The sequence below is a fragment of the Tinamus guttatus genome, unplaced genomic scaffold (genome assembly GCF_059628265.1).
Source record: "Tinamus guttatus ecotype Peru unplaced genomic scaffold, ASM5962826v1 Tinamus_guttatus_pri_ptg000027l, whole genome shotgun sequence".
Taxonomy (NCBI): Eukaryota; Metazoa; Chordata; class Aves; order Tinamiformes; family Tinamidae; genus Tinamus; species Tinamus guttatus.
In genome coordinates this window covers 6,325,687-6,349,788 of record NW_028288561.1, presented here as the reverse complement: position 1 = coordinate 6,349,788, position 24,102 = coordinate 6,325,687, and the positions used below count along the sequence as shown (strand labels likewise).

Here is a 24,102-nt window from a genome sequence, read left to right as displayed (position 1 = left end):
GTCATAGCTCTGGGGCTCTGGGGCAGCCGTCCTTGAGGACTCTTCTTGAGCCCATCTTTTCTTCTCATTCTTTCAATCCAATCTGACCATTTTACTTAATTTCTTTGCATTGCAAGGAGGGGTCATGAGACATAACACTGGAGAGGAGCGTGTCCTAACTTTTCAGTAAAGGCAGCAGTATGCCCCAGCTGAATGAAAATTCCCAGCTTTTAGAGCTTCACCTCACCAGCCGTGTGTCTCCAACCCTGTTCAAGGAACGCTCACTCTTTTTGGTACTGAATAACATTTAAGATTGTGCCACAGCGCTCGAATCTGGGGTTTGCATTAATGCTGATTTCTGGAGAGACAACTTTTGTGTATTCAAAGCTTTTGGGCTTTATATGCTTATTTAGTTGATGCCATTGCATGAGAATCTATCACAAAGGGCAGCAAATATCACCGTGCCATTTGATATGACAGATGGTAAAAGCCGAGCCAAGTATAGACGTAGTTGGCTCTGCCTAGCTAAACCTCGAGGCGCTGTTTATATTAGCATGATGCAGTACCTGACAGGTTGTAGGCAATATTTATACCAGCAGGCCCCGAACGAGGGATTAGAGCAGTTACAAGCCTGGGTATGAACCTGATAATATTAAAACTGTGTATGTCGGTATTTGGGTCACAAGGCTGCAGAAGGGTCTCCATAAAAGTGGAATAACAACCAGCAGAGATTGGGGAGCACTGATACACACTGACAAAGTCCAGGGGAAAAAAATAGCAAGGCAAAAGTGGGAATAGGGATAGTCCTGGGATGCCAACTCCCTCAGACATGGTGGAAGGCTCCCAGCGTCTTGCTGGATGCAACCCACTGACGCAGTCGTGCTTGTTACTCAGCAGTGCAAACATTACATTTGTCTCCTTCATTTCCATTCCTAGCAGTGAGAGATCTACTTTTTAGCTTTCCATATAATTTCCATTCCTCTTTTTCCTGCTGTTAGAGAATTTTCTTGTCTTTGTGTCTCTTTTTTTGGATTTAGGTATGGAAGATCCTATCTCTTTTGAAAGGAGCCCTATTGATCTAAATGCACTTTCTTTAACTACAGAGAGAGAGCACAGTGAATAGAAAAAACTTCTGTCATGAATAAAAGCACAGTGTTTCACTCAGATGATACTTTCCCATCCTGATTTTCAGTGGCTTCAGCTAACACAGGTTTGAAAACAGGTATGAATTCCTGCCCCCTCTAGCACTACTTAGACCTGTTTTTTGTTCATACAGAACAAGGCAGAAAATGAAGATTAAAAGAAAATTTCAGAATAGGTCCTAACACAGCAGAACTTTCTTGACAGTCCTGTGCAAATGGGGTGGGGGGAGAGGTGTGTGTTCCTCATTTCCTTCAAAGATAATTAGCTTTTGTCTTTGTAAAAAGAAAGAAGAAGTTGCCAGGTTCAATTGCCTGATTGCCTGTGTTATTCTCCTCAGAGACGTCAGGATATTCTGAGAGAAAAGAAGAAGAAAGAAAGATTTCTCTTTGAAGGTTGGAAAAGGCCTCCTGTCTCCTTCTCATGAACCCAAAACCTCTCATCAGGGTCAAGCCTTTTTCTGTTTAGTAAAACCAGATATAAGCCAAACTGGAATCCTTTGCAGTTCCCTTCTTCTTTTCCCTCTTGGGTTGAGTTTCACAGGTTTCCAGACTGTTTCTATTTGCCAGTGGGGACCCTATGCCTATAATTGCTGCATGTTTCCAAAGTGACTGAGGCCCTGGCCAGATCTGACGTTTGAAAAAGCACCAATTAGCTTTTTAAACACTCATATGGACGGGGCTTAATACCTGGGAAATCTGCTTGCTGAACACGAGCAGCTCTAGGGTTGTGCTGCAAGATGCAGCCACTAGAACCTAAATGCCCAGAGAAGCAACTCCTAGCAATGCAACCAAGGCAACGCTGGAGGGAAGTCTTTTGGGAAGTGAGGAAGAAGAACCTCCCTGTCCAAAGAGATAGAGCCATTTCTGCTCTACAGTCTGTGTTTACACACTGCTCTGATGCCGTTCTGTCACTTGGCAGGCTGTAAAGTAAACCTACAGATACAAACATCTCTGAGAATGATATACAACAGTTATAGAGCTAATTTATCCTCTTGAATTTCAGTATGACACTTCAACTGTTAAATTGCGTTTCTACTCATACTTAATGTCACAGGGGTTTTGCTGAACTCTACTTGGAGTTGTTTGAACTTTTCATTAGGGATACAGTCATTATGAATTTAGTTCCTTTCTTGTGCGGGAGATGATTCATGCAAAAATCTGATTTCCTTAGAATATATTAATTATGAAAGACAACTGTTAATAGCAGATTTTCAGAGTGCAGGTCTTCTGTGAGTTGTGGCTGCAGAATATTTGCTATTCCTGTTTGCTGCACGATTGCGTTAAATCTCATAGAAGTATCCTCCTCCTCAGATAGATATCTTAAATTCAGAACATCAGCGAAGAGAAATAAAGGAACTCTTCAGAACATTTTTTTTTCATAAAGGAAATTATTCCAGCACATGTTGATGAAATATGTGGGATGTATGGATGCTTCATTACTACCTGGCTCTTGACTAGTATTTCCTAATACATTCAAACTCATACTTTCATTTTTAAAATTCTTAGAGGTTCACTAAAAAAATAGGATTTGGCTTCATCTTCTAAAAAGAGTATTACTGAAGCATCACCCAGACAGTTGTGGAAGATTGACAGATAGTCCTTTAATTGGTTGAACCTTTCTAAGTACTTTACAATTACTTCCATTAAGCAGCTCCTGCAACAGAGCAGATGCTACCTGGAACTGATCACATTTTAATAAGCTTAACCTAAGTCCACCCTGGGACACACAAAACCTCCCCTCAACACCCATCATCTTGTCTCAACATTGTTACCAGAACTTGGCTTGTGTCATTTAAGACTCTTTCCATTCACCTAGGAATCCATCTGACAAGAAATCAGCAAAGTGATGAAAGGTGCTCAGAAGACAGTGATTTCTCTTTGCTTTTGCTGAAAGGGCTGTAGACTTGTGTGTATATTGTGGCAAATAGTTGACATTGCAAAGTCATCCTATTGGAGAAGGCACGATGGCCAAACACTGAGCCAACATCCAACAAGTTCTGATTTTTGAGCAGATGCTTTGAAATGCAAAACTGAGACCAGAAAAGATTTATATTGCCTCTATATGGCTGAGTATAGTATGCAATGATCTGGACCGTGCATGTGAGATTTTATATGATGAAGACTGCTCTTTATGAAGGCCTGTATGTGTGTGTACGTATGACCTGGGACTTAGTGCTGTAGTTTGGATTTATTTAGGAAGTTTTCTACCTCGTGAAATGAGTGGTGTATGAAGATACTTAATCAGAGAAGATTCACCCTTCCAAGAAGCATCACTTAGTGCTAAAGAGACTCAGATTCTTGGTCTCTGCTGCAATATCACCAAGAAATATTAAAATTGGTGGGAATAGGAGGAACAGAAGGAATATTAGTTGGCTGAAGGAGGATTCTTTTGCTGGAAAAGATTTTCAGAAGTGACGCTGACAGATGCTACCCAGAGTTATCCTCACAAAAGATCTGGAAAGCTGCCTGAATTTGAAGCCTCACACCTGGTGAATGCTGGAGTGGCGAAGGATTTGCAATCAGAAATCGGCACGCGTAATGGATTAATGAGCTGGCTCACAGGCAACAGGGCTGACACGTTCCTTGATCCTCATCTCCCTAATAATTTTGTACACAACAAAAGTCAGGCAGAGCCAAGAAAATACATAACCAGTAGGAGAAAGGAGGAAAATGGTGATATGAAGGCTTTGAATGAAGCTGTTTGCATAACCACTTTTAGCTCCTATTTTGGTGTAAATAAATACATTATCTCATTATATCTGGAGGGAGGAAGAAAAGTGTTTACTGCTCTGCTGTCGTGAACAACTCTGCACAGCACAAACTGCAAATTTTCTTACCTAAGTACTGGCTTGGGTGCTCTGTTCCTGTAGCTCAGGGTTGCACCTTGGGGATGTGCCTCCTAACTATGCCTCATGGATGAGCCTTATGGATGTGCCCCAGGGACGTGCCTCACAGATACACCTCAGGAATATGCCTCATGGATGATCCTTAGAAACAAGTCTCATGGATGTGCCTCATGCCTACTGCTCATGGACGCAACTCATGGATGTACCTCAGGGACACCCCTCATGGATGCCCTTCTTGGGTGACCCTCATGGATGTGTCTTATAGATGTTCCTTGGGGATGTGCTTCAGGGATGCTCTCAGGGACAGGTCTCACAGTGTGCCTTGTGCCTACTCCTCATGGACGCAGCTGAGGACACCACAGGGATGCCCCTCAGTGATGTGCCTCATGGCTGTGCATCAGGGATGTGCCTCATGGATGTGCCTCATGGATGAGCCTCATGGATAGCCCTCATGGATGAGCCTCATGGATAGCCCTCATGGATGTTCCTCAGGGCTGGGCCTCATGGATGTGCCTCATGTCTGTGCCTCATGGATGTGCCTCAGGGCTGTGCCTCATGGATAACCCTCACGGATGTTCCTCTGGACTGTGCTTCATATATTTCCCTCATGGATGTCCGTCATGGATATGTCTCATGGCTGTGCCTCATGACTGTGTCTCATGGATGTTCCTCACAGCTCTGCCTCAGGGGTGTGCCTGATGGATGTTCCTCAGGGCTGTGCCTCATGGATGTCCCTCATGGATGTCCGTCATGGATATGTCTCATGGCTGTGCCTCATGACTGTGTCTCATGGATTTTCCTCACGGCTCTGCCTCAGGGGTGTGCCTCATGGATGTCCCTCATGGATATGTCTCATGACTGTGCCTCATGGCTGCACCTCATGGCTCTGCCTCGTGGATGTGCCTCAGGGCTGTACCTCATGGCTCTGCCTCAGGGCTGCGCCTCATGGCTCTGCCTCATGGATGTGCCTCATAAATGTGGCTCATAAATTTGCCTCACACCTGCACCTCATGCCCGAGCCTTGTGTCCTCACCTCACGTCTGTGCCTTATGCTTGCGCCTAATGCCTGGGCCTTGGAAGGTCACCTCAAGGATGCACCTCATGGCTTTGTGCTGCTACATCTCACCCACTTCATGCCCACTTGGCTGGCCCAACTGTAAGGAACATGTTCCTGAGCTAGGCCCTGGGAACTGCATGGGCTGAGGTGTCTGGTTTTATTCATGAAGAGCTTACTCTCCCACATGTTAAAGAGTATAAAACACCGAAAAGATAGAGAGGAGTGTGAGATGCTGTGGCTAAAGTGAGAAAAGGCAGCTAAACAGAAAGAGGAAGACACGTTAAGAAACTGGAAAAGATGTCACCAACACCTGCAAGCCTCATGCCCCAAGGCAGGTTCTGGTGCCATGCAGCTATTTTGGATACTATTTTTGAACAGCTTCTGCTCTTCCATCTGTCATTTTAAACTTACAGATACTTTAGTGTTTTCCTCATCTTATTTAACAAAGACATCCAGTATTTCACTGCACAAACCAATCCCTGAGTTCAGGACTTTTGGCTTAACCTTAGTCTGGATGAAAGCTCTGCAGAAGAAGAAAAGGAATAAAACCCTATATGAAAGGCTTAAGTGACTATTGACCAAATCATTAAAATGCTGGGCCAATTTTGCTTTTGAATAGATTTGAAAGCTCTTCCTTGGAGAGTTTGCATGTGTGAGCAGATCTGTTCTTTAGCTTCATATATCAATGAATAAAGGCAAAAAGGAAAAGATGATTTATGATCACTCTAATTGAGATTTTTTGGATGAATTAAAAAAAACCCTTCTGTCTTCATCTGCATCAATCACAACTTTGTCTAATTTCTCCGTACTGTTAGGAATAGCCACCTTAGCATTTAATAAATGGATATTTCTGCTAAAGCCTATGAATGTTGTTTAACTGCAATAACTGTGTGTATCTGTGTGAACGCTTCATTGCATGTGGAATACGTATGAAGATGTTTTCCAGAACAGAGCTTGGGAATTTGTCTGAAAAATGCTTAGTTAACCTGTCCTCAAAGGGCTGCAAAATTCAGCTAGAAGTATTGAAAAAAGAGTCCTTTTTTTTCTTGAAATTTCTGATGCATACTAATCTAGTTTGAGAATAAGAAAAAAGTCTTTCTTGTGACATTCCAGGTGAACTGCAACTCACAAAAGCAATCCCAGAAATTAGTTCTGGCCTGCAGCATGGATCATCAGGACAGGAAAAAAAATATATCGTGTTGCTCAATCTCCTTTGTCATCCACCTCAACCATTTAAAAATTTCATGAGCCCTGTAGCATTCAAGGAGTTTTCTTTAAAAGAGCAAGCCAAAAAAGAAGAAACCAATGAAGAAGAAAAGAGGCCCATGTATTTCCCTTAAGAAATCTACAGAGTTATGTTAAAAGAAGACATTTGACTCCCAAGAAAGAATATAAATCCAAGTCACCTTCCCCATAGCCAGGCAGTTGACTTTGGGAGAAACAGGAACCTCTCCCAGCATGGTCAATACTTATTAGGAGATACCAGTCATTTCCTGTCACAGACTGGCCCTAATATTTAGCCCTATTTGATATAATTTTTAGAGTAGTGCACTTACATGACATTATGTAGGCTGGTTTGGGAAGCTTTTGAAGGGAGAAGGCAATGTGCTGCTGTACAAGTCAGAGCAACATGGAAGATTCAGATGGGTTGACCTTGGTTATGTGCAACACAGAAATAACTAATTGTGTCATTGAACAGAACACAGAGATTGGTGCTGTCACTGTCTCACTTCAAGTTTTCAAGTATAGAGTGAAGTCATCTCTGGGTTATTATAGAACATCAGGTACATGGGATTATGTGAAAAATGTTTTGTTAGCAAAGCAACACAAAGAATGACATTTTAGCATTGTTTCATATTTGAAACAATTGAAAGTCAGGGTTTTGAAGAGGAAAAACATTAGGAGAAGACTGAATTGATGAAAAAACTTTTCTTTTTTAAATCTGAGTCATTTGGTCACATTTCCAAAAAGGAGAGGAAATTTGAAATGTGAGTCAAACTGTGATTGTTTTGTGACAATCCCTTTACTTCTCTGTGTATATCTTCAGAGGAAAACTGATTTTCCATAGTTCCATACACCTTTAACAAAACAGAGAACACCTTCACAGCAGTTCTTTTTCACTGAGTGCAAAGGATAGAAACCCATCAATACTGAGATTTGAAAGCCTCCACTTATAAAAGCTCAGGGAAGTTTACACGTCTGATTCATTTTGGACAATGTTAACCTGGCTGCAAATCCTGTGCTGGGTCCATTCTGCAGGTAATTCATGCTTTCTGAAAGTTTTACATACGGCCCTAAATACAGATCCAAGTCCCACATGAGTCTGTTAGCAAAACTGGAGATATCATTAAGCCAACTTGGTATTTAAATTTTGATTAATGAAGAGCATAACTATGGAGAATGGTACTTACATACATACTTAGCTCTAAGCCTGTAATGAAGCACTCTCTGGAAAAGGAATGAATTTAAGAATACACTTAAGTGCATTTCTAAATTGGGATTGAAGCTAGTTGCAGCAAAACCCTCTGCCTCTTCCACGGCTCCTTGTTGTGCTGTATTTGGAAAAAACACTGCCTTGGTGTCTCCCAGATCTCCTGGCCCTGGTGCATAGCCTACAACCCTTCACATTTTGCTACATTTCCCCTCCTCTTTTGCTCTGGCATATTGACTTACCCACCGAGATAGAGCCCATCTATTCAAAACCGATCCCGCAGATGAGTTTGTCTGGTTTTATGCCAGTCTCCTGATACATTCATTTCGAAAAAAAAAAAAAAAAAGTGAAAAAGAGATATTCAGGATGGAGCTGGCCAGGAGTAGAAAACAAAGTGGAAAAGCTTATTTTCAGATTGTTTCTATTTCATAATTTTCATTTTCCAGCTCCTGCTTCATTGAACACAATATTGCTCGCTCTCTAGCTCTCTTTCTCTGTATGAAATTGTCTTTTATCTTTAAGTGAAGATTAGGACTGAGAAAAGTGATTAAGAGAGAAAAAGAAAATAAAATGTAAAATAGAGTGTAAAATTCCCTAGAATTCCCTCCTCAAAAAAATTGAAGAAAAAGAAAGCTAACAAAAGAAGAAAAGATTTTTTTCCTCAAATTTAGGGCTATGAGAACAAAACTGGACAATTTTGGAAATGACAAATTATTTGGGGGTTGTTTGGGGGATTCAAAAAAGCTACTTTTTGTTGAAGATAAGTTTTGAATGAAGGTATCTACCATTTCCAGGCTGTTACTCCTGAAAGCACATTTTCATAGACACCTCTAGTCTGCTCGGTATCAAAGTGTGCAAGTACTTACGTAGCACCCTCACGCCGTGCTTCAAGGCCTGCACCCGGCTGGGCTCCATGGACATGCTGAGCATCGTCTGCTGTCCTCCGATGGTGCAAACCTGGTTTTCTTGGGCAGCCTGCTTGAACATGACCATGAGTTGGTTGGCAATGATAGTGTTCAGCACAGAAATGACGACCATGGGGAACACGAAAGAGATGAAGGTGTTGGCCTGTGGGGAAGAGACATGGCACAGTCGAGAGATAAGAACAGTCACTGAACCAAGAGATTGTACTTTATTTCACACAGCAAGATACAAACAGCATGCAATGGAAATCTCTTCCAAGCACTTACTCTGATGGCTTTGGCTTTTGAAAAAGAAGCCTTTTGTACAGAGGGAAAGCTTAAGCAACATTGACATGCGTTCATTCAGATGGGTAAGCCTCAAGAAAGACAGTCTCTTGCATTCAATTATCTGTCTTCCCCTTTTCAGTGCAGTTCATCACCAGAAATATCTTGACCGACATACGCCATTGATCTTTTTATCTTGTGAACAGCAGGAGACTTCTTAGCTTTCATTGTGCATAGAATGATTTCTAAATAACAGTATATTACTGTGTTTTTCTTTATTATGAGCTCTCATTGGAATCTTTTTACTCTCTTTTTTTTTTTTTTTTTTTTTGTGTGTGTGTGTGTGTTATGGCCTTTCCTTGTAGGTTTAATGACAGCTTTTTGTTATCTGCTGATCAAATTATCCAATAAACCTTGTGCCTTAAAGGATTAAAATTGATCAGAATAAACAAGTGGAAGCTATATTGTTTTTAGTACAAATTATTTGATTACTACAGTTTTGATAAAATTAAATGGAGGATCAGATTAAAGAGTAATTGAATCAAGTGGAAGTCACTCTTTGTGTCAAATGAAAGCAGGAAGTCTTTCTGTGTGTTTTCTGTGCTGTCTATAAAACCCAGTTGGAAACAAGTTTAACAAGAGGCAGCCTGGGGAGGAAGAGGCACCTATAGCTCTGTCTGTGTTTGTGTCAAGGCTGACCTGAGGGGATGGGGAACTCCTCATCAGTACAGAGGGACCAAGAGCAAAACATTCTCTCCACAGCTGGGCTCAGGAGGAAGTTTGTCACATCACCGTGATGAGTGCAGACCAAATCAGAAGTCCCTTAAAGTCTTCCCATTGACTTAACGTCCCATGGTTCGAGCTGTTGAGAAGGATGCTTTCTCTCTCAGGTTTTCCAGTGATCTAAACATGTGGGAACTGTATAGTTGGAGGAACTGAATCGGTACACCTGTGCCTACATTAGGATCTCTATTTTGAGTGTCCTTGACCTCTTCACAGAAAACTGCTTGATTTTATGTCTTTCACTTCCACATCTTATGAAATCTTTTGACTGGCAGGTGAGATTTTCTGCCTGCCTGTTTGTCTGCAATGAAATGGTTGTACCCCCACAAGGGTACACAGACACTGTCACCAGATGGGCAGGGTTTTCCTCTCCACAAGCTTCTGTGATAACTCATATCTCTTGGAAGCATAACAGGTCATAATGTAGCATAAACTGGGACAGTTTTAAAATTTCAAATATTAATGGTAGTTAAACTGCATGCTACACTAGAAGTATGGAAGCAGCTTTATTAAAAGTAATAAATCAATTAAAACAATAAAACAGCCAAAACCAGAGGGAGTTTGGCCCTTGTTGTAATGTTCCAAAAATTCTAGCTTTTTTTCTCCTGAATAACCATATTACTCTTGCATCTGAGTGCCCTAAAATACAGAGGCAGTCCTGCACCCTAAGCCAACCGTACATACTTCTGCAGACTTAAGAGCTAGGAAGGTCTCATCTACAAACAAGTGCTCCATCTTCTCAGGCATTCACCGTGCAACCAAATCCAAATTGGATTCTGTTTGCTCTGGAGCGATGCAGAAATGTTAGAGCTGAGGTTAAGGGCGGAAACCAAACCACCCAGAATACGACACAGTACCCACAAAATGAAGAAATAAGTAGCACATGACCATATGGGCAGCAGGTGCACATGCAGCTAGAAGCACTTGCATTTCTTTTTTTCATAAATTTATGAAAAATACAATTCCTCTTTTGGCAAAGACAGGCAGCACTGTTATTGCCAAAGTTTTCTTTAGTTAGATCAAATCTCTGTACAGTATGTGCTCTAGAGCTTGATGAATATAACAAAAATGCCAGCTGAGTTTTGTCTCTAGCAACCCACAAATTTGAGAGCATCTCTCTTGGTTTATACTAGCAATAACAATAGAACTCCTCTATGGATAACTTCCTGAGGAAATTCCTAGATATACACCACCATTATAAGCTGTTAATGGCTTCTTTTGTTAAATATATATAGTAATTTTCTAAAGTACCTCTACTTTCTGAAAGATAACAGACATCAGGCCCTCTGCGTATAAAAAATGACTTATCTTTTGGAACCTTCTCAGGACACTTAGAAAGGTCAATAAGCAACAGGAAACAAGTTCTCATCTGGTACAAACTGTCACAGTTTTACTGAGAGAGTAATTTGCACTTGTAAAGAATTGGGTTTATTTATTTAGCCTCCACAGTACAGCTGGGCTAACTTATCAGACCAGACTCAGAAATGAGCACTGTGGTCTTGCATGGATATTTCTATTGCTGTAGCTGCCAAATGTCCTTCTTTCCTGCCTGTTGAACAATGTTTGGAAATGGGTAAAGGGAAAAGCTTAACTCTGACACCTGGAATTCAGAGTTTGTTGGCTTTTCTTCAGAAAATTTGCCCTATTTGTAAATTAGTCTTGCCTGATATAATTGCATAGAGCTCAAAAAGTCTCTTCTGAGCTTTCTTTCAAACCTTGATTCGTTCCTTAATTGTATTGTACAGTCTGCAAGGAACTCGAGAAACTGTCTAGAATAGTATTGACTTTCCCTTTTATGAATTGTTACGATAAAATTATAAAAATTGCATGCTTTCCATGAAAGCCTATATTTAACGATTTTTTTCCCCTGTCTTCATTTGTACCACAACTCCCATATAGTTAAAAAAAAACTCAATATTTTCTCTGGAGGCAGCAGGTTTTAATTTGGGGAAAGAATTATTTGCAAGCACAAACTCCTGAGCACAGGAAAAGCCACGAAGCTAATCTCCCTCCTGTGAACCCTTTGTATTCCAATGTTAGGTTTTCTGGGTTCTGTGAGTTCAGATCCCGGCCAGTTCTGCATGGCAGCTCAGCAGGACTTCGTTTTCAGGTGGCTTTGAACACAGTTGAAGCTGATGCCTCCAACACCTCTCTGCAAAGACAAGAGAAAATTCCCCACTGGCTTTGAGAGAAGCTGATCTGGAATCCTAGGACTGCACATCCTAGGCCTTCAGGAGCTGAAAAACTTATATAGGTGTTCAATGGGATTTTATACAGTGCTGAAATTTCTAGTGTCTGTGGGACTAGAACAGCTGTGGCTGTCAGTGAGCACCTTTGTCAACTCTGTGTCCTTAAGTGCCTCAGAAATACTTCCCTGCTTCTACCTTGCAGAGCTGAAAAATAGACACTACATAGCCTGGATTCCTTCCATCTGCAGACAGACTGAAACTTTCTCCTAGTTTAAGTTAGTCAAAGCTTTTCTCCCTTTCCTCAATGGAGCAAATCCCACTGCCCAAAGCACCCCCTAACCTCCAGAACCAGCCACGCAAGGCGCTGAATTTCCGATTTACACAGGTCTCCTCAACAGCAGGGTATGCCCTTAGAAAGGCCACCCTGCAGACACCGATCACACTTCCTTGGGCTGCGCTCTACTGTATAAAATCACGAAGAGGTGGATGCTGGCTAAGGGTGAACTCTGGGCAGAAGGCTCTGCCTAGACACTCAGCCTCATGCAGGAGCAACTGAGATATTTGATTGCTCGATGGATGTAAAGATGTGACTGCAATCCATGCTCTGACTTACCCAGTTCTTAGAAGTGCAAAGCCTGTGTAGGCTTCTGAGCTGTGAATCTGATTGCTCCCTGCTGCTCCATGTCACATGCCAAAGCTGCCTTCACAGCTTGGATCTGCTGCTAGCAAAGGCCCTTTCCTGCCCAGGCTCCTGGAGAATTTCCCTGAGTCTCCTTGGTCTTGGAAGAGCCAGGGAAACAACAGGAGAATCTGTCCTTCCTCCTGCATGGGTATGATGTGCACAGTGGGTCTCCCAGACCCAACAGAGGTCACTTGGCCTTGCTGAGAGCCCATTTAGCCAGGCACATCTTTTGCCACACTTTTCATCCTAGTTTTCACTTAGCAATCTGTTGCCAAAGGAAACTTTAATTCAGTCCCACATATGAAGCCTTAAAATGAGCCAGGGCTTTGCAGGGCACAGAAGGCAAATCAAGGCTGGCGATAGGACTTCATAAGCTCATAAGACAACAAATGGATATTCATGGAAATTCAGTCACACTTTTGGGGATGAAAAAGCCAATTATCAGCCTATCTCAATCGGCTCAATAAAAATCCTACTTTATGCTGTGTATCTGAGCAGGAGGAGATGAGAGAATTTAGTGTGATGCGAATTTCCTCGTTCTTTCAAAATCAGAGGGTCAGAGAGATGCAGCAGAAAGGACAAACCAAATCAAATGAAATCAAATAACAACCGAGTTCTTGGGTCTGTGACTTTTCCCTAAATCTTTACTGAAAACAACTCTCTTGGCTCTGCTGAGCTTCATGCTGACGTGATTTGCTTTTGCCAGGTTGTCCCTCAAATCACTCCCCTGCCATGGTTTCCCCGGGTTACCACTGAAAGCAGACATCAGTTTATTCACAACGGTGATAGGTAACATAGGTGTATATCCTTGCTTAATGACTCCCCACAGGGCTTAAATAGGTCCTGTAAATTAGTAGTTCCACCAAGGTTTATTCAGTAGCGCTCCAGGGTCACTTTTGGAGGAGCACATATCCAAAGGGCACTTTGAAAAACGGATTTTTTTTCCATCGGGAACTTCTTTTTCCCTCCTTCCTACAAACCCAGACTAAAGCACCTATATCTTTGAAAGGGAGGAGGGGAAAAATTACAGCTGTTAGAGGAATTTTATGCACTTAGAGAGGAAAAAGGAGCAGCTTGCTCTGTGCCTCACCCCAGAGCAGTAATCCCCAGCTGTGTGTGCAGCCCAGCCATGGGAAGAAGCTCTCCAGGGACTGCTGGAAGTCATGCAGGTTGGGTTTATCCACCCTGTCCCAGTACACAAGAGGTCTTTAGTTGCCCAGGTCATGGCTCTTATCTACTTCTGCATGGTAGCTGCACCTCCAAGGGGACAAAGCAGTGGCAAATTCCTTCCGCCCACCCAGATATTTAATAACGGGCATCAAAACCCTTCCCCAGACCAACCACTCAGAAGGGAAGTGAGGAAAGGAAGAGTTAGGGGAGTCCTGGCATTCCCTTTCTAGCTTTCTTTATTTCTGTGACATTAGGGAGTGTTATTTTTAAGCAGGAGAAAAACATAAAATCAAGGGTCAGTTCCCTGATTGGAAACTCTTTATCCAACCTGAGGGAATGCCAGAGGAGGATCCTGCTCTAGCTGCGGTTGGACAGCTTTGCTCCAAGGCAGATTCGACTGCCTGTGTCACCTGAGTGACAACAAGTGACTATTTCCATCATACTTCAGTGCACAATTTTGAAAAGGTCTAGAACTGTTAACAGATATTTTTAGATATTTTACTAGATCTGAGACTGCTTAATCAATTTAAAGTTTAAAATCAGGTTAAAATCTGGATCTAGTCTTCCTGGAGATTGCAACAGAGGATGGCCAAGGCCGAGGGAGAGCTGAAGGCAGAGGCTGGGGTTGGCAAGGGGCTGAGGACATGTCTTGGGAAACGGCTGTTAAACCCAAATGAGGCTGAAAAGCGTCCCAGGAGAAGCTGTGACTTTGCAGGTCTCCTGGAAGTGACGATGGAGAGGACTCGGCTCCTGAGGATCCACGGCATCATTCAGCGTGTGGTTCTGAGTAGATCAATTAAACCACGGAGATGATTTTAACAATCTATCCCATCCCTGTTCATCTAATTTCCAATGGAAATGAAAAGTAAATTATCCTCCCCCTGATTGTGGAGGCAGTATTGTTAGCATATGTCAATCAGAAAAGCACGTTCTGCTACACCAACATTTAATTGCCAAAAAAACTTATTTGACTAAATGTACTTTACAAAATTACTGGTTATCTCACTCAGTGTCCACAATTAGCGTTTTTTAACCACCCAGTGGATAATTTCAGCCCTTAATAAGCAAACTGCCATAATTCTTGATATGGGAACCTGTGAAAGACAAAGCAGGAAAAGGAAATGCACATGGCATCGGCATGCCAAAAAGAGCTCCTGGCAATGATGCTCATATTTGATGCTCACAGAATGTATCTAATAAAATCCAAAGATTTTTCTTTTCCAGAAAATAAATTACCATCTAATTAAATCCCATCTTTGCACAGCTTTCCAAATTTCTATGCCAAATATTTAGCTGTTATCAGCTAAATGCCATTCCTTAGTTATAACAGGGCAGGATAGGTTTGCAATTGTGAGTGATGAGAGAAAGCAGCAACTGCTTTCACAGGCAGCACCTGGGAGAGGGAAGAAGGTGGAAATTGAAAAACGATACCCTAGAAAAGGAAAAATGAAGAGGCATTTCAGTAATATCAGTGCGGCTTAGGGTGTATTACTCAGCACCAGATTTTAGTATCAAATCTTCACAATCTTTCATCTCTTAGGTCATTTATGTAATCAATGTTTAAATTAAATTTGCAGAAATGAGGAAGCCTAAAAGAATTTGAAAGTAAGAAAAGAGACTAAGAAGCTTGAAATGCTTGACCAGATATCCAGCACCAGGAAGGGCTTGTGCTGCAGAATATGTGCACTGGTCCTTTTCCCAGACAAGTTCATCCCAGTGCGGAAACATAAATAATAGACAAATAAGAATAGGGACAGGTGACAAAGCCTGTGTTGGATCTGGAGCTCTAACAAGGTATTTGAGCAAGGGCTTGATCTTTGCACAATTCGCGTTTTAACTCACGCAGAGCTGCCTGTCACATTTTGTTGCTGGTAGGTGCTGTTGAAAACGCTGCTGACAGCGTGATGGGACTTGGCAGAGCCGTCGCCCTCGCGTCGAGGCTGCCCGGAGCGGCGGAGGGCAGGGGTAGCTCTAGGTGCTCCGTGCCTGCTCTTTTGGCAGCTGCTCTCTCACTGCGATGTCCTCTCGCATCTCCAGACAGCGCTGCGTGAAACACCGCCTCGATGCAGAGAGCAGAGGGGCTTCACAGGCCGAGCAAATTGATTCCCCGTTATATCCCACCGTTACTTTAATCAGGCGACCAAAATCCAACTGCTAATAATTAAAACAACATGAAAAGTGGCCATGAATGACTCTGGTTATTGTCACACTCTAAACCCTAGGCTGTTATCCCCAGCTCTGGGTCACAAGTTCCATATTTCATACCCAAGCCAACAGGGTGTGATATCTTGAATTGCTCTAATCTAATCTAATCTGATTTCAGATGGCTCCCTGTCCATTGATGGGAGCTCTGTGCATAGCCCAGAAATATTGAGGAGCAGCTTCACTCTACCCCAGTGGGGTCTTTTCTAAAGCATTAAATATCATCCTGGGGCACTTTAAATAAAGGTTATAATGATACAAAACATCGTGTAAAGGCAGAGGTGTCTGATGCCAAAAAGTTACAGTCAACTACCAATTACAAGAGCAACCTCTGAAGCTAGGACACAGCAGAACCAACAGGGACATAGGGCAGCATCCCGGCACCTACCTGGAGGAGCAACTGACACCAGACACAAATTCTCCCAAAGGAATTCCCAAAAGGAATTCATATGTTTCCTTCATGTTTCCCACAATTAAATGAGCATGGAAATGGTGCTGGACTGGATGCTGGGTGGGTTCTCAGCTCTGTTTCATTACTGAGAGCAGGGGGATCTTGGAATACGGCACCTCATCCCTCGGGGCCTTCCTGACATCCTCAGCGGTGGGCAGATTAAAAGACACAGCCCTAAGTTAGTAGAGGACCAAAAGATCCCAGGGTGAGTGCTAACTGTGATTAGATTATTTCCATGCTCATGCACAATTCTACCCACGCTGTACAGAAAGCTCTGGCAGGAGGGCCTCATTTTCCATGAGCAAAAAGAAGGAAGCTGGAAGTCTGCTAGGGTAAAAGACTGACACAAATTCAACTGGCAGAGAGAGTGTGAACTCCTCCTGGCATGAGGTTGGCAACAAGAAGCCAGCTAAGATCTCTTCTCTGTTTCCACCTCACTCCTTAGAGTTTGGTTTTGCTCTAGTACTGAGATCAGAAAGTGGATCCACTTAAACTGTGTTTTGATTAGCATTTTGTGTTTGCTCCAGCCCAGTGATGTATTCCTGGTAACAACATTCCTCTCCTTAGATCCATGCACATCACAGGAGAGTCAGCGCAGATTAAGATATTAAGAATAATTAACATGTAACATTTTTAAGCCTGTGTGCAGTCCCACAGTGATGAACTATAATGAGAATGCAGAACAGCTAATGATCTTGAGAAGTTAAGTTAATCACACACTCTGCAGGAGTTCTCAGATACAGAACAGATGGAAATAAATTGCACAGAGACAAAAAAATATCTATTATATTGCTATGGCAAAAACATTCTAGCAGCTTTCTCATTCATAAATCTACCTTCATGGAGAAATCATTAGTTCATAAGAAACAACATCTGATGCAGAACAACTTAAATGCATCTCTTGCTCATGATGGGATTTGTGGAGATGTCAGAGCACTGAGTAATGGCAGCATTCCTGAGCTTGACTGGTTACCTGATGAGATCATTTAATACCATTTCTATGCATAGTTTTAATCCCATGCTAAAGTATTTTCATATTTATCATAGGTAATAACAAAAAGGCATGATTCATACGTAAGTGTTTTATATAAGTCTTATTATACCTAATTGTACACAGTGAGCATCCAACCCTCTGGGGACCTCCAAGCTCCCTATTACCTTGCTAAACACCATAATATCTTCTTCAGTATCACTATTTATAAGAAAAAAATTCCTCCTCTCCTCATCTTTGGGATGCTGGTCTCAAACCTGAATGGCTCTTCTGGTCCAGTTCCCAAAGAAAGAGACAGAGTTATGAAATCTGGGAGATCCTGGAAGGGTGTTTCAGAGAACTTGGCAAATGTGAAGGTGCAAGAAGTATCCAGCTTTAAGACTTAAGACACATTTGTTGCAAAATGCCTTGTTTTACATTATGGATGCTCATCTTTATCACTCAGTAAAAGTGAGTTTTTGCCAAAGGGATACTGTCCATCACCTATCACAATGTATTTCATTTTTTCCAAGTCTGCTGCTTGTAAACCGTATACGTAATGTAAGCAATGTTCATGTAATGCTTAATGCTCCTGACACTTGACTAATTTAGTCCTAATTCAAATCAAATTTTGCTGTTTGGAAATACCTAGTTTGTATTTATCCTTGCTGCTTTCTTCTTTCTTACAAGACATTCCAAAAGCAGTAGGAGCTTGTGTGGTGTCCAAAAAGCCTCCATGGCTTAGTGCTTGCCCTGGTGCTGGCTAATTTTGCTCTTTTTAGGGTAGCTAATGATGTCCTTGCCAAAACTGAGAAAAATCATGCTGCTTCCTATCCTGCTAGACACGACTGAGAGCTTTCAGCACAACTGGCACTCCTGCTCCTGCTAGGTGGGTTTTGCTACCTCGGGTGCCAAAGTGGCAGCCACCACAGCCTTGAAAGTGCAGACTACGTGTCCAGCTTAGCAGTGTATCCCCACGTAAATAAACCACAGCAGATGATTTTGTGAGTCAAGGCCAGGATCCTTGCTTCTCTAATACCTGTGTGTTACTCTCTACTTCTTCAGTTCATGCTCAAGGATATTTATTGTAATGAATAAGACCATTATATTTGGATATTTTCTCCCGAGACAAATCAAAAAATAATCAAACTCCAGTGACAGTGAATTATCCCTCAACTTTTCTTGTTCTGTCTTTAGGTAACACTGAGTCATTTCAGTCCTGATAATTGGTAGGGATGGCTTTTGCCTACGTGTGTATTAAAAAACTTGAAGGGACCAACCTGGATGAGAATTTCTAGTCTGTGTTTCAGAAGTAAACAAAGCAGAAGGCACAAAACCATCAGCATGGAACTATATAAAGCACAGATTTCTAAATACTAAGACCAATAAGCAGTTAAATGAAGTGATGCTTGGTACATGGAGCATGTGCTTTAAAAGAGAGTTAATTAAAAAAAAAAGGGAAAGAACACATCCTTCTCCCATCTAAACACATTGGACCTGATTCTGTTTTTTTCCATGGCTTTGGGGAAGAGATGGAAAATGTCCTGTAGAAAAGACCAGGGGGTGAAATACCTATCCCTATGCTTGTCTGAGAGGCAAGTGAGAACACTGCAAAGATGCTTGGTATGTTAAATTGTGTCTCAGAATCACATATTCTGAAGCTATTTGTAGTAGCTCACATATGCTGAGGAGTTACATTAATAGAGCTGGTAAAATAACAGCTTGTCTGCTTAAAATAATTAGTAGTTGACAAATGGGTTGAATTTTAAATCCATGAGGAACTCTGGTTAGCACCAATAAACTTTGATTAAGGTAGCAATTAAAATCTTGCGATGTCTCTGGGGGTCTGCACTTTAAAGATGAAGTTTGGAATACTTCTCAATTTACTAAGAAAATACCATAGTTGCTCCCCAACTTGCATTATTAGGCCATGGTAATGCAGATTTTGTCTTTATTCTTTTAAGTGAATACAAGATAATTTTGATATGAAGTACTGGATCACAGCCCCAGGGCCAGGCAAGAAGTCCAGCATCCGGCCTAGGATAACAACTACTCCACTTAAAAAAAAACAGTTCCTGGTGCAGGAGTGATGTTTAGCAATGTGGTTTAGCATTTCTGCAAGGGGAAACTTCCAATCTAGCTGTTACCAGAGTGACAAAAAGGCTTTTGGCTGCTTGTATGTAGTGAGGTATGTATTTAAGCTACAAAAGATACGTTTCCCCAGCACCACTGACAGCTTTTCCCACGAAACTTTCCAGGAGAAAGTGGCTTTCCACCTAAGAAATTTAACTTGGAGATGAGAGAGCTGTGGTGGTTGTGGAAGGAAAGTTGGCCAAAACAGGGGATATGGATGTTAAGGAAGGCAAAGGACAAGGTGACAACAAAATTAAGCTCCACTGTGGCTGTGGGGAGAGGCAACTGTAGAAGACTGCAGAGCTGGAGGTGGATTTTAAATGTGCTTAAGGAACTGCAGTGATTTTGGGCAGCTTCTGCAGCCACCAGCAGCACAGGTTAGAAGTAGTCTTCATGTTTCTGCTCAGCTCAGTCAGTTAGAAATATTGTCCACAGACAGATACACAGAAAATCCATGCAATTTTTGCTGGTTCCATTGCTAAACAACAAGCAAGTGCAATAAAATCGGTTACACAGGCTATGGATATAGTCATTACACCAAGTAACTCCAGGCTTTTTCTAGAGGAGGTTAATGCTGTTAAGACCCTCTTGAAGTCTCTAATTCCACGGCAGCCCTTTCCAGGAGGTTTTACCTCTCCCTTCTCTCAATAGGCTGTGAAGTGGCCTGGAGAGATCTCCAGCTCTCCCTGAAGATGTTCTGCTGCTTTGGAAATGTAGCTGACCTCCCAAAAGCAAATAAGGTCAAGTAGCACTGAGTGTATGTGTGGGTGTGCATGTCTCCTGAATCTCCCTGCTGCAGCTCTGAGAGACCCCACTACGCATCTCTTAATCAGGATATCTGGATTTACTATCAAGAAAAAAATGTCTTCCAGGTAGTATCTTGAAGGAAGACTAAAATTATCTCCCTCTGCTCTGCTAGAACTATGTGACTGAGGCAGTCACGCCACACGGTTTTTTTATAGACCTCCTTGACTCTTTCAGGGCCATGGGACTACTCATGAAGGTCTCTGGGATTTTATGATCTTGTTGAACATGAGAAAGTTTCAGTCATCTCTCCTCAGTTTTCTGTTTTCCAAGAAAGAAAGTGAATTGTATTTCAATGAGCGCTTATTTTATTGTGGCCAAATCCTTTGGTTTTGTCACTCTCTTGCTGTGGGCAAGGCATAAATATAACATAAAACAAGATTTGTCTTTCTTCCTTTATCACACACTAGCTGGGCGTCCTCCATTAATTGCATTTCCTCCACCAGCACATAAACTGAATGCCAGGGGGATGCAAATATTAGTGAATATTGGTGTGAATTGAGAGAGACGCGGTTCTCTAGCATTCCCAGCGGGAATGCAAGTGGATTGGTAAGGCTGCCTTTGTCGTCTGGCTTTAATCACCTGACATGTTATAATACTGTCATGTTACAGTCAATTTTTCGAGTCTGTTCCTGCTGGCTTTGGGAGCAGCTGAAACAAGACCTTTTTACTCTGAAGTATTTCCAGTAGCCATCATGGAAGAAACAGAGCAGCAAGAAATTTGCTGGAGTGCATCGTAGTCCCTGTGTTCGCATCCAGGCATGGTTCACATGGGAAAACCAAGGGGGTTTGTTATGGAATCTGTGTCCCCTTCTCCTGCCAGGCCTTGACCTACAGGATGTACCTCTGATCTGCTGATTGCTTATCCTTTAAACTCCAACAACCTGGTGTGTGCATTTTTCTGGTCCATGATTATTATTCTTAATTTACAATGCGGAGCTCAGATCTACTGAGGCCCAAAGAAAGCCAGAGATGATGAACCACCAGTCATTTCCCCTTGATCCTGCAGAATCACCTCCTCCTTTCAGTCCTGCTTTGAAAACCACTTTTGCTTCCACAGATGTGAGTGAAAGTGATGGTTTCTCTACAGCTTGGCTTGTTCCTCAGTACATTTACAGAGCACATCCTTTGCAGTCAGGGAGTTAAAGACATTTACAGCAAGAGAGAGATGGAGAGCTGAGGATGTAAAGCACGGGAGGAGGAATGGCAAAAAGAGATCTGTCCAGAGGATAGAAAAAAACTCTCAGTTCAGTGAGGGTATCACCTTCCTTTCTCAGAGTTGTAAGAGTGAAAAGCAAATGGATCACATAATGCAGAAAGGGAGAAAAAATGACAGCATGAAAGCTGGCAATGCTCAGAACTGTATTTTCCAAAGGAGGCTTGAGAACTGGGCACAATTGTGCATTTACATTTTAATGAGTAATTCCCTTGCCTGAAATGTTGAGACACATTGTTCTTCATGCAAAATAGATGCACAGGTTGACCTGGCCTGGTATGGCACGGGAGGCCCATGGGGCCAACCCTGGCAAGATTTGCTTGACATTGCAGTAACTTGGGCTTCACCAAAAACACCAACAACTCCAAGACAGTCATGACGGAGCCTGGACTGCTCCAGCCACAGCCCGTGCTGCCTTCCACAAGTAGGTGTCTTGAAGCTGTCTTAGATGAGTCTACCACTACTTTAATGTGCACCTTGGGCTACTCTGGAGGCCTCACCTGACATCTCAAAATATTATAATGCAGGGGTGACTATGGACACTATAGGAGAAATTGGGGTGATTATTCACACACAACCTCCAGACGACTTTTTAAGGGGCTATTTGATATTTTCATACTAATACTGTGCACTCTGTAGAATTACAGGTGTCCACCTTGGTGGGGTCCATCTTTGGAGAAAAGTCATTTTTCCTGGGAGATGAGACCAAGAGCTGTTGCAGAGTGGCCTGGTGTCTCCAGGGAGCTCAGTGAATCTATTGGTTTCTGGGTGTTGAACCTTCTACATCACAAAAACCTTTGGGTAATTAGCAGGTAAATACGCATGTAGTAGGAAGATTATAGAGCATAGGGTAGAACTAGTTGGCTAAAGATGGGAGCAGAGGAAAGGCAGAGAGGTTAGTCCCAGACTAGTGGAGAAGAGTGCATCCAAGGAAGCCGTGTCTCTTCAGTGGTGAATATGTCTCTGTTGGTTAATTAAAATTCCCTGTGCTGAGCAGATCAGATCCCAAGGACCTCAGGCAGCCTTTAGAGCTGCAGCTCTGAGGGGTAAGAGCTGGAAGGAGGGAGGGGAGGCCACTGCGACCCCAAATCCACAGGGGTGCGAGATGCATGATCCTTTGGAAAACAAAGCCAAGGCAAAACACATCAAGAAGGTCATAGCTCTACTGCAAACAACAAAGACGAGTCCTTAGCCTGATTGCCTCCCTACTTCGTAAAATTGATTTTTTTTTAATAAGGTGCAAAATGAACATGTAGAACTAAGTGCCACAGGATAAGACTGCACATGAAGCTAATAGGACAAATGTCAGATTTGTTCCTGATACCATTACAGTGAATTCATTACTGGATGCAATCTTTATGTAACCTCCTTTGCTTGAAGGCATAATCCAGGCACTAAATGACTGTCATGAGGAAGATGTTTTCTCTGTGGGTAGATTTCTTTTCTGTTATAAATTTCTGTGGATCTTACCCCAAAGCATCTGGCTGTAGACAGTGTTTGAGACTGGTCTAATAGTCTAATAGATGAGGCAATTGGGAGGTGTTGGGCGCAGTGAACTTATTGAATTCTGTACAGGAGCTCTGTCTGCCTCCAAAGCTGCTATTCCTTAAATTAAGATTATGATTGCAGGTTTAGAAAAATCTCTAAGCATTTTGCCATGGTAGTTCAACCTCCTGTATAGCAATTTTCAGACTGCTAACACTAGGGTTGTTTTTCAGATTTACCTTTCTCAAAACCACAAGGGTCCATGGAGGAATGGTTAAGAAAGCTGAACTAGGAGAACAGAAATCAGCATCAAATGTCTTTTTGCAATGTAAGAATCAGGAGCAGATACCCAGCAACTCTTGGTCCAGTTTAGAGATCTGAGCATGACTGCAGAGGTCATCAGTAACATCATCACCTACTTACAGAGATTTTGCAGCTGACATTACAGGTGCTTGCTGACACCAACCTTTGCGATGCATTAACAAAAATCATTTTCTTTTTAAGTAGAAGCTGTGAAAAGAAAAAAATGCAGCATTTATCCCTATGAAAAGAAAGGCTTCCTTGACACAGGAAGAAAGTCAGTCTCAAGTAGAAACCACTCCTTTCAAAACAGTTGTGGAGGCAGGATCTCCTTGGAGGAGATAAGGTGATTTAGCAAGATGAAATAATCACCACGCCATGAATGCAACCAGGATTTCCCTGTTAATTGCCTAGCTAGTTAATTAAGGGACCATTTTTTTTATTAAAATTAATTCTCATCTTTGTAAAATACATAGTTGAAGAGCAGGATAGTACAGAAGTGTTTATTACTGACGCCCGAAGATGCTAATTTCCCAATGTTATGACTTGTAATCAAGATTAATTTTCTCTGACTTATCCTACAAAGGAAAGACTTTACACCAGTTTTGACATTTAAATTACCTTTGATTTGCAAGTCCAATATTATTATAAATATTCATAGCCAAGAATTGAGTATTTAGTCTGTTTTTTTAATTTTTAATTCATTACTACAAACTGGTTTCAGAACAAGCAAGAAAAATGAAGTGTCTTTTATTTACTGCCTTTGCAACCCCAGCTATGGGCCAACACATCACATTTCTGCTTAATGCTGCTATTGAACAACTTATATGCTAAAAAATTGCCCTGAATGCCACCTACACGAGCGTAAAACCAAGCTTGTCATAGAAGAGAGGCCTGCTGAAAAGAGATATCCAGGCATTTGTGAAGAGGAGCCTTTTAAAGTGCTTCTTGCGTTTTTATTTTTGGTGTGAGAACAAAGTACGTTTGAAAAGGAAAAGGGAGCAGGTTTAGCCCATGTGTGTGAGGAGAGGGACAGCTCTGCTCAGCTCCCGGAGCTGCTAGATCCTGCCAGGCA

At 42.1% G+C, this 24,102-nt stretch overlaps 1 protein-coding gene across 1 annotated transcript in view; it reads right to left on the bottom strand.

Moving 5' to 3' along the window:
* NTSR1 (neurotensin receptor 1) overlaps positions 1 to 24,102 on the bottom strand; it is a 52,294-nt gene that overhangs the window by 6,534 nt on the left and 21,658 nt on the right. The window contains exon 2 of the mRNA XM_010228135.2: positions 8,322 to 8,523. Coding sequence (XP_010226437.2) covers positions 8,322 to 8,523 — 202 coding nt within the window. The remainder of the gene's footprint in view (positions 1 to 8,321; positions 8,524 to 24,102) is intronic.